Source organism: Condylura cristata, unplaced genomic scaffold, assembly GCF_000260355.1.
Source record: "Condylura cristata isolate star-nosed mole 26May11 unplaced genomic scaffold, ConCri1.0 scaffold00002, whole genome shotgun sequence".
Taxonomy (NCBI): Eukaryota; Metazoa; Chordata; class Mammalia; order Eulipotyphla; family Talpidae; genus Condylura; species Condylura cristata.
In genome coordinates, this window is record NW_004567103.1 from 80,601,987 (window position 1) to 80,613,020 (window position 11,034).

Here is an 11,034-nt window from a genome sequence, read left to right on the forward strand (position 1 = left end):
AGTTTGACTTCTTCTTTCCCTATTTGAATTCCTTGTATGCCTTTTTCCTGTCTTATTGCTCTGGCTAGAACTTCCAGTGTTATGTTGAAGAGCAGTGTCGCACCACTCAGATTTTAAGTGATCTGTGTTAAATAAGTGGTGTTGCCAATGTGGCTTTACAAAGTGATCTAGCTTCCACCCTTCAGTCCCTGAAATAGCTATTTTGTGAGATTTAGTGCACCACTTGATCCACAGTCCTTGGGCATTTTCTTACTTTGGTTTCCCACTGTGTTGAGTTATCAATGCACATTTGTCTATACGACTTTGGAGGCTATTATGTTTAGTAATGACTCTCATCACTTGCCATTTAAAAACTTTGTCTCTCTGTATAGTGAATAAGGGTCATAGCCTACCAGGCATCCAGCCTGTTTCATAGACCTTAGAGTTGGGCAGTCACTGCTTACATTTTAGTAAGTGATTATTGCCTTCATTTTTACAAACTAAGAACCATGGGCTACACGGTTAGCTTGTCTATCTGTAGGCACTTTGGGGCATGTCTTTGGTAACTGGTTGGCTAAAGTTTGTAGAGACATTACAGTTCGGTTATAATGCACATCTTCTCTAGGAACCAGACCCATTGTTTATCTGTGTCTTCCAAGCATTTTGTATGTGGGCTTGTCAAATGAAAAATATTTAAATAAAGCTAATTCCATTTACAAGGTCTGAATTTGACATAGTGCCTTCAACTTTAACTCAATTGCCATTTGCCCACTGGGCATCCTTAATGCAGATGAGTACTGTGACTGTCAGAAGCCAGCTTGTGTTGACAGTGCCATGGAGGTGAGAGAAAGGGAGGAAAAGATTCCCTGACCTTCCTCATGCAGCTGACAGGAAATCATATGCAATTAAAACAACAAGAAATATGTTGATAATTTTGGAAGAGCCAACTGTACATGGAGTTGAAGACCAGCCATATGCCACAAAAAAATGTTGACCTTCTTTACTTTTGACCAGTTGGAGATCATGAACATTTGCTTGGTATCACATGTACTCAGAAAGAGTCTGTCTAGTTTATTTAAATGGCAAACTGTAGCATAAAATGGCCAGTTAAGCAAGAGCTCCTATGGGCTGTTGCCCAGAATTCACATACAAAGTTTCAATACTTTCCTCCCCTTTTTTTCAGTTATGAGGCCCTTTGTTAACAATTTCATATTTTTCATTTTCTCCCTAAATGCAAATTTCTTACAACTTCAGATTGATTGGTGAGTAATACCAGAATCTCTGCCCTTGCCTTGGCCTCAGGCTACTTTTTGGTCATTGGTATTACCCACACACCCAGGGGCACCAACCCAGCGGGCTGGGTACATCCCAGCAAAGAGCAAATTCCCCTGCCTCTGGGAGGCCATGAACATTGGACCCTGCCCACTGAGTTTTTGTACCTGAATGCACCTCCTGCCCTCTGGGTCTGCCTTGATCCCTAGTTACCATTACATCAGCTCAGCTGCACCATCTATACACTCGTAATACCTGCCACAGCGTGCGCACACTCAGTATTTGCCCATTTAGGTTTCAAAAAGAAGTGAGCGAGTTTTAACCCCTTTTTGCCTCATTTTTCTCCAAAGACCCCATTACCCCTGACTGAGATATCTTATCATTAACAAGCTTCACTTTAAAAGCCCAAAAGCCTTTGAGAGTCCATGGGCAAAAGCTATTTCTTCCAGATGGAAATACACATAAATTGTCCCTGCACCTCCTTTCCTCACTGTACACCTATGGACAGGTGGGGCAGACAACCCCCAAGCCCTTGCACAGACTGAGCAGGGACAGATCAGGATTGTTAAAGGGGTGATACGAACTTTGCATCTCCAGCACACAAAACTGATCCCCATAAAATGTTATTATTGGTCGTTAGGACCATCACGAACAGACTCATCCAGGAAAATATATACTGATTCCGGGGCTCTGTAGAGAAGTGGAGGCATTCATATATGTCTTTAGCAAGTGGTACAATTGAAAGTGATATACCAGCAAAGAGCTGCTGGTGGCTCACTGGTTCAGCAAGTGCAGAACCACCAGAGAGCTTATGCAGGGTTGGAAAAGAAAGCTCAGGAGACATAAAAGCAAGAGAGCAAAGTTTTTCTTTAATATTTATTTTATCATACAGAACTGGGTGCAGGCCAGAGGTACAGGGGGCGATGAGAGGATTCACCAGAGACGGAGTGGGGAGCAGACAGGCTGACTGATGAAGTACACTGCTGAGGGGAGCAACGGGCAGGCCAGGAGAGGTCTGCCACGCCACGAGGATCACCTGTGGGTCGGGAATCAAACTCATGCTGAAGTGGCTAGTGCTGTTCTTTAACCTGCTGTACCAGCAGGGAGGGCCCGAGAGCAAACTTTTAAATAACTTTCTAAAGCATCAAACCTAGTGGGGTAGTGGTTAAAGTGCAGCACTGTGAAGCTGCCTACTGCCATTTCAGCACAAGTTTGATCCCTGGAGAGGGAGCTGACCCATATGGCGTGGCAGACCTCTCCTGACCTGCCCGCTGCTCCCCTCAGCAGTGTACTTCATTGATCGGCCTGTTCTGCTCCCCACTCTGTCTCTGGTGAATCCTCTCACTGTCCCAACCCGTCTGCCCTATACTCCAGTTCTGTACGCATAAATAAATACATCTTTAAAAAATAATAATTTGGGGGCCTCCCTAGTGGCATAGGAGTTAAAAACAGTGCTATGAAGCTCTCCGCAGCCGCTACAGCAGGAACAAGTTCAATTCCCGGCCAGAGAGGTGACCCACATGGCGCAGCAGACCTCTTCTGTCCCAGCTGCTGCTCCCCTCAGCAGTGTGTTCCAGTAGATCTGCCTGTTCTGCTCCCACCCTCTCTAGTGAATATGCTCACCCCCACCCCCACTCTGACTTGCACCCTGTTCTTATTTGCATAAATTAATAAGTTTAAAATAAAATATTTTTGTTTGAGGCAAATGCTCCATCCCTCCCTGCCATGTCTGTGTTGCCAGTGTGTGTTATTATTGCTCCTTCACAGACAGCATCAACCTCAATGGCAGCCCCTTCTATTTTCTTTTTTGTTTGTTTCCTGAGCTCCACAACTCTGTTTCATCTCCTAACAAACTCTGGCAGTGCTCCCTCAAATTATGTTAACTCTTTCTGTGCCAAAGGCATGCTGACCACAGTTTCTTTAAGACTCTGATGAACCCCCTGCACCTCGAGATTTGTCTTCTTGTGACGTGGGTTCCATAAAGACCTAATTTTCCTTATGTTTCTTTGCTCCTGAAAAATGAACTACTCTTTAAATTTTCAGTTTTTACGCATGGTACCTGTGGTTTTTATGCACACTTGGTTGTGCTCAGAATCCACTCAACTTTGAATAGAATCTGCTACCGGCAGAATAATTCAGGAAAAAGGATTATGATAATAATAGTAATAATAGCTAATGTTTACCTAGTGCCCCCCATGGGCCAGACAACATTGTGAATACATAACACATTTAATACCTCCGACAGCTCTTTTTTTTTTTTTTAAGGTTTATTTATTTATTCATACATAACTGGAGTATAGGCCAGAGATGCGGAAGGTGAGAGGATTCACCAGATACAGCGCGGGGAGCAGAACAGGCAGATCGACGAAGTACACTGCTGAGGGGAGCAGCGGGCGGGTCAGGAGAGGTCTGCCACGCCATGTGGTCATCTCCAGGGCAGGCGGGGATCGAACTCATGCAGAAGTGGCTTTAGCTTCTCAGTGCTGTGCTTTAACCCGCTGCGCCACCAGGGAAGGCCACCTCCAACAACTCTTATGAATAGATTCTATTATTAAGTCTACTTTTCAAATTAGGAGTCTGAGGCATGGATCATTTAGGGGAGTTTCCCGAGGGCAGAGCTGGAACAGTCTGCTTGACACCGTGGTGGGGGGGCATCTCCTTGCATGCTCTGTGCCCTCAAGGGCTGGTGACTCATAAGGGTCTCAGTCTTCTGTGCTGTGCCATTAGGCAGCCACCCATCCTCCTCCCCCTGACCCACCCCCACGATGTCACCTCCAGCCACCTTCCAGAGTAGGTCCTGGGTCTAAGATGAAATAAGTGTTCTGGCAGTTACTTCTTTTCAGCTCTTCTGTAGCATTGGATCTCTCTTTTTTTTTTTTCATCCCCACTTCTCCAAAGCCTCAGTCATACTCCCACAATTTGCCTCTTTTATCAAAGAGTAGTTGAAACATTTTTTTTCAGCCGTGACGCTTACTTTTGGAGATATCCACGGCCTCTCAGCTTACAGAACACTGCTTACTTCCTTTTCCCGGATGTGGTGGATATGCTGCTTTGTTGTGCTTTGGCGGATGGCAGTCATTTCTCTTATTTGTTAAAAAGATGGTTCTTCTCTTTCATTGGGTGTGTTTTTCCTTATTGGTGAGTTTCTGCAGGAGGACACTCAAGTTAAAATAGTTTTATTTCACTGTCTTTCACCAGAAGTGCTGATGAGTCTGTCAATATGGTTCTCACCCTTCCCGTGGCCCCACAAGAACATGCAGAAACCCCTTCCAGAGCTAGGTCCTCCGCCTCTGCCATCACCGGCACTGTGACCAGCACTAGAGTACTCAGAGAACAAGACAAATGTCCCCCAACTCTGATGTGACTGACATTCTAGTGTGTGGGGGAGAGAAACAGCACACCAAGAAGAATGTTGCTCAGAGTAGAAGTGGTCTTGAGGGAAGATGTTATATGGTGATGCACCCAAGTGGTCAGTCAGGAAAGCACGGCTGAGGAAAAGTCAGCTTAGACCCATAGATAGGGAGATGCCAGCTGGGTTAGAGCTGGTGATGAGGATTTTGAGCAGATGAGGCTGCCAGTTCATTGGTGTTAAGTTTGAACAGACTTGGCATGGCCAAATTCTGAGGCAAAGCAGCAGCAGCCCAGTATGTCTGGAGGGTGTGAGCAAGGGAAGGAGAGTAGGAGACCGAGTTGAAGAGGATTATGAGCACTTGCATAGGGCAGAAATAGGGGTACATTGCATGGTGGAGGCTGAATTGGACTTTCATTGGTGAACATAACATAGCAGACTTTCATTGGTGAACATAACACAGCATGCAGATGTTGATTTCTAATGACATATACCTGAAGCCATATGCATGTTATAAACCAATGTTGCTACCAGAAAAAAAAAAAAAACTGTTAATAAAAAGAATCAGCCTTCTCAGAGGCCGGCCAGTGCTTGCCTTCCACCCTATAGTTTCGCCTGCATCTGGCCCTTCTGCGGCACAAAAGGGGAGACCTGCTGCTTTGGGAAGCTCAGCCCAGTGACCCGGGTTCGTGAGCCAGTCCTCTCTTCCTTGTAAGGAACTCAAATGGGCCAAGTGTCTGTTTTTCCAAGAAATATTTTCTTTCCTGACATCTGGATGAAAAGTTCAATCACAGGACATGATTACTAGTTTAAAGTGTCAGTTAGGCCTCATGCTATGGGTCAAGCATCATCCCCTGTACATTATTCTATCCTACAAGCCTTATCCCTTTTTACAGATGAGAAAACTGAATTAGAGATAAAGTAACAGAGCTGAGTCACAGAGTGAGGCTGGGCAGGGGTGTGAGTCCATCTGGGCGGTCCCTCGGGCCTCACCTTGGCAGTGGTGTTGGCTGACCACTCTCCCCAACTCTCCCTGTAGACATCTTGCGACTCACTGTGGTGAGTCAGATGGGGCACTTGAAGGCCTCTCCTGTTATCTAGTAAATAAAAAACACTGTTCAATTTGTCAGCAGCTTGCTCATGGGTGACTTCAGACCACATATCTGTTAAATTCCCAACCGAAGTTTGTCCAGATTAAGTTTACCTATAGTCACACAGCTAGTGAAAGAAACTCTAAATCTCTGGAGATGAAGACCAAAACTAACACCACAAGCACGTGGGTTCATGGCTGTATGGCAATTTAGGGAGAACAAGCTGTACTTTCTGAGACTTTTGAAGAAAAAGACACTTAAAAATTGTTAACAATAGGGGCCTCCTGGGTGGTATAAGGGTTAAATCTCAGCATTGTCACTTCTGTAGCCAGGGAGCTGACCCACATGGCACAGCAGACCTCCCCTGTCTCACCTGCAGCTCCCCTCAGCATTATATTTCAGTACATCTGCCTGTTCTGCTCTCCACTCTGTCTCTGGTGAATCCTCTCCTCCCACACACCTCTGGCCCACACCCCTTCTATGCATAAAATAAATAAATCCTTAAAAAAATTGTAACAATACTGTAATAACAGTTTATGGATGTGTTAAAAATAAAGAATTTTAAAAGTGCCCACAGACCTTACTGCCATAACAAATAGTGCACTTTGATTTTTCCATCTCTTTTCAGTTACTGTCCATATATTTGTAATCAAGGCTTTCTGGTGACTTGATTTATTCTTATAGCAGCTTTCAATGTTGTTACACTTTCTTCCAAATACCCCTTTTATTGATGAAGTAGGGCTTATTAGCCTTTAGTTTCTTTCTCTTGTATTTCCCTCACCACCGCCCTGCCCTTTGAATTAACATTATCTCTAGTTATGTTAAAGGTATTCATCTGAAATTAGCCTCTGATGAAATTAGAATGAAACCATAAATCATGACTTGGGGTTTTTCTAAATATCTAGTAATTTTGGGGGTGCCTTTCTCACTTTCAAGCATTAAGCCTACTCTCCTTTCACCCACTACTACTTTTTGCCAAGCGATAGCTGTGATGCTTGGCCCACACTTTATGGCTATTAACATTTGACAATCGGCCCCAACCAAATTCTGCCAACCAGCTTTGTTAACTGGCATCCTTGTTAATGGAAAATGCAGAGTACTCCAGTTACCTAGGCTACACTTCCAGTGTGCTTTATATATTAGGTCTGGACATGGAGCACTTAAAAATAAATCAGCAAGGTCAAGGCAAACATTAATCCTTGCTCCAGAGCTTGTTCTTATTTTTTTTTTTTTAAAGTTAATGAACTGGAGCAGAAGCAATAGAATGTTCCTAGTCTAAAGCCCACCAGTGAATTGCAGGTCCAAACAGTATATTTGACCTAGTGGGTAGTCAAGGTATTAAACTCCAGCACATGATGAAGATTCTATCCAGCCGGTCTTAGGTTGACCAGAAGAACTGGGCTTGTCTGCTGTTTCATTCTCTCCTGCTATAGACTTTAGGATCTACAGTCTGCATTTAAAGACTGACATGTGGGTTCAGGAAATTCACAAATTTTGAATTGGTTTTGTGCTGGGGATCCTGGAAAAATAAAAGAGCTCTGGGCCCTTGTGTCTGCATTAAGGACTTACAATCTATTCAGGAGGTTGCACACTTTGAAAGGCAAGTAGTACATGAGCAGAAATGGATTGACAGATGTTTAGGAGAGTGAGTTTCCTGTGGGTGAAATGTCAGGAGGAGTTTCATGTACTATGTAGGTTGCCATATGTTCTGAAGGTTAGGTTCATTCACTTCTTCAGCACATTATGGATCTGGGAACATGGTAATGAGCCGGTGCACCTGTTTCAGTAAAATTTAACATTCAACTCTAGGGCAAGGCATCAGTACAGAGTCGTTCAGAGAGTGGGATGAGGAAACTAAAAGAAGAGGTGGAGAAAGTCCCTGGGGAGCAGGAGCTCAGTCAGCCTTGGAGGCGTAGAGCACAGACCTTTCTTTTCCTTCAGATGTTGGCTCCAACATCCCCCTTCTGTCATCTGTCTTAAATGGCACATCATGTTCTCCTTGCCCTACATGACTTGATATTTTACATTCACTTGTTTGGTTCCTTTTGTTTCCTGAGCTGAAAATGTAAGCTCAGTGTGATCTGGGACTTTCTCTTGTTTGTCACTAGATGTATCTCAAGTGTCTAAAATGATGCTTGGCCCACAGTGAGAACTCAGGGAAGACCTGGAAGATTGAATGAAATGTCTGTATGCTTGAGCTTAGAGAGCAAGGACGAGAGTAGTCCAAGACGCACAGAGGGCTTAGGTGGGAGGGAGAGCCACAAGGCCTCAGCAGGACAGTGAGGAGACCAGATGCAGGGTGGAAGGAGTCATCTAGAAAGCAAACCAAAGAGCCTTCAGTGGAAGTCAGAACATTAGCTCCTCTCATACTTAGGCAGTTGATCGCTCCTCCCTCCTTTTTATTTTCTTACTCATGTTTGTTGAGATGTGTTATATTCCAAGCCCCAATAGCACCAGACATACAAAGCAGGAGTAAGGCACAGTGTGATATTTGACTTTGGAAAGGACCGTAGTTGATCCTAAAGATTTAAAAGGAGAGACTCTAACTGCATGAAAATATAGGGAGCTGCGTTACTTGGACGTAAACTTTCCTATTTGCTCTAAGCTTCTCCTTGTTACTTACAGCAATTCATTTGGGAATGAATGTAACGAAGTTCTGGGAATTTGTTTCTGATTCACTAATGCTGATTGAGATATATTTATTTATCTACAAGCACAATCAGATAAGTATTATAAAGAATTGGTGTGGTAATTGGTATATAAGATCAGTGTAAATGCAAAAATTGCTTCGCATGTATTTAATGAAAAGCTCAGAGAAAAATAAGAAACTTTGTGCTTATCACGGGAAGAATGTCTCTATGTGTGACAACCTGTTTGACTAGATTTGGCAAGAAGAGAAAGTACCATGTTTTCTCATTTCTCTCCTCTCAGGAATAATTCCGGCTAACGGAAAGGTGAATGTGACTGTTAAGTTCACCCCCTTTCAGTATGGGACTGCACAAATAAAGGTGCAGCTCTGGATCTCAGAGTTCAACTCGCAACCATACGAATGTGTCTTTACTGGAACCTGCTATCCCAACACAGGCTTAACGTATGTCCACTTTGAACTATTTGTGTTTATTCACAAAACTTTACCCAAAATCCAAGTCTTCCTTTCTTCTACTTAAAGTAAGTGATACAGTTTCACAAAATACACTTTGAGACCCCAGCGCGATTGATAGTGGTTTGCTCTGCCGAGAGAGGAAATACAGAGAAAAGGGATTTTCTATACCTCTTTTTCACTGATGACTATTGATGTGTTGTTTAAAATTTTGACCCTAGATATTTATATTTTGGTACCCAGCTGGAGCTTAGCACTTTATTTGCTGTACTGTTCATGTTTTCAAGGACTGTCTCAAGACATGGCTGTCTTCCCAGCCTGCAGTTCTAGTACATCTCACGCTAGAGAAGTATGGCAAGTATGCAGCAGCTCTGTCTATGCCTACTTGTGTCCAAGGACAGTTGCGTTTATGTATAGAAGAGACCTCAAACTGCATCTAAAACCCTTTTTTAGGAGACCTTGTTTCAAACAGCAAGCACAATCAATTATTATTTTACTAGGGAAATAAATCACTATAGGATTTTTTTAAATGTAGTAAATTTAGCTATTAAAAATCAACGGCCTAGAATTGAATCATGCTAAACTGTCAGAGCATTTTTCAGCATGTCAGGTTTTCTACTTACTACATTATTTGAAAATATGAGGAAAAACATCCACTGGTAGACTATATATATCTATCTATATATATATAGATAGATAGATTTATGTATACACACACATATGGTTATACTCTGGTATATTGACTTCGCATTTAGTTTAATAGACCACTGTTTTAGTGCACAGATTGATTTTCAGTTTATTTATAGTAATTAATGGCTGTAAGTCATGGTATTATCAGCAGGAACATAAAAATAGGCATCTTGTGTTTTGGAAATGTATACTAATTTAATCTATTTTAAATTATAGACCAAAAGAATTTGAAAGATTAACTACCCTTTCTAAAAAAGTAGACATTCCTCCCGAAAAGGCAATGTCACGTGTAAATTTTCATCAACTTCCAGTAAAGGCAAAGCCTCCACAACTCAAGGTAAAATGAGCTTTACACTAAGCATGAGGGAAGCTATGACAAAGAGGTAAAATAACCAGTTTTCCCTCCTGATTTGGCTCCAGGAAATTGAGTATCAGAACTTGAGGTTTCCAGTAAATTTATCAAATCCATTTGCTGTGGCAACTGTTTTAAACCAAGAACCAGGAAGACTGAAGATTAAACAGTTAAGAGAAGGTAACCATCCTTCATAAATCAGCTCCTGAGTAGAATATGAAAGAATTAATGCTTGCACATTTACTATTTATGAGTAGTAACAATAAAACTCGGTTGATTGCTATGTTTTGTCATTGGAAATGTGTTTTTCTCTTAGTGCAGGGTACTGATTTGATTACTGTTCTAATTGCTGTTTGCTCTTACTCTCAGTGTTGGACCAAGGCAATGAGATTTCAAAAACAAGACAGATGAAGGAAGCGCTCTTTGAGCAAAAAGTCAGACAGGCCACTTACCAGGAGATCGAAAATCATCTTAAGTGGTAAATATTGGGCAATTATTTATATCAAGTGGCTGTGCAGTGTTTTTGGTTAATGACTTTTTAGATATAAGACAATGAAATGCAATATTTTTTGTGCCTATTGAAAAATTTAATTATTCTCTCTCCTCCACTGGACCCAAGTTTTATTAGGAATAAATCAATGGGACCAAGCCAAACTCTCAGAGGTATGACCAGGCAGTGGCAGAACCCAGTGTTCTGTGGAGAAAGGCCAGACGCTGCTCCCTGTTGCCCCCTGTTGCTAGCACCACCCCTCAAGGACAAATCGAAGCAACCCAGGCACCCCAAATTTTGCCCACTATCTTTCACCCCACCACTAGCCCCTGTGCCTTTTGGGGAGCTCAGCAGTAAAGGCTGGGGTAGAGTTCGCTGAGATTTTCAGCCTCACACGTGAGACCTCTTTTATTGTGTTCCATAGTCAAAATGGAGCCTCTGCATCATGTTTTAGTAGCTCATACAAGCCATACCCATGTGCGCAGATTCAGCTAAAATAAACTTAGAAACGCTTGACATCAAAAGGGGCCTCTGGGAGAAGTCATGGAGAGGCCCCTTGTCCGTGCCCTGCCACCCACTTCCCACACCAGGAGGACAGGCCCGTGTCCAAGGTGTGCTCAGGTGTCCTCTGCTCTACCTGCCTGGCACAGGGGAATGAACTTCATGTCTTATAGAAGCTCCTTACTCTTCTGTCTCAGTCTGTGTTCTGGT

At 42.9% G+C, this 11,034-nt stretch overlaps 1 protein-coding gene across 1 annotated transcript in view; it reads left to right on the top strand.

Annotated features, from left to right (window-relative positions):
* The window catches only part of CFAP221 (cilia and flagella associated protein 221), a 79,691-nt gene that overhangs the window by 40,774 nt on the left and 27,883 nt on the right, over positions 1-11,034 (top strand). Inside the window, exons 7-10 of the mRNA XM_004674718.2 lie at positions 8,623-8,782; positions 9,698-9,818; positions 9,902-10,013; positions 10,203-10,311. Of these exons, the coding sequence (XP_004674775.1) occupies positions 8,623-8,782; positions 9,698-9,818; positions 9,902-10,013; positions 10,203-10,311 (502 nt within the window). The remainder of the gene's footprint in view (positions 1-8,622; positions 8,783-9,697; positions 9,819-9,901; positions 10,014-10,202; positions 10,312-11,034) is intronic.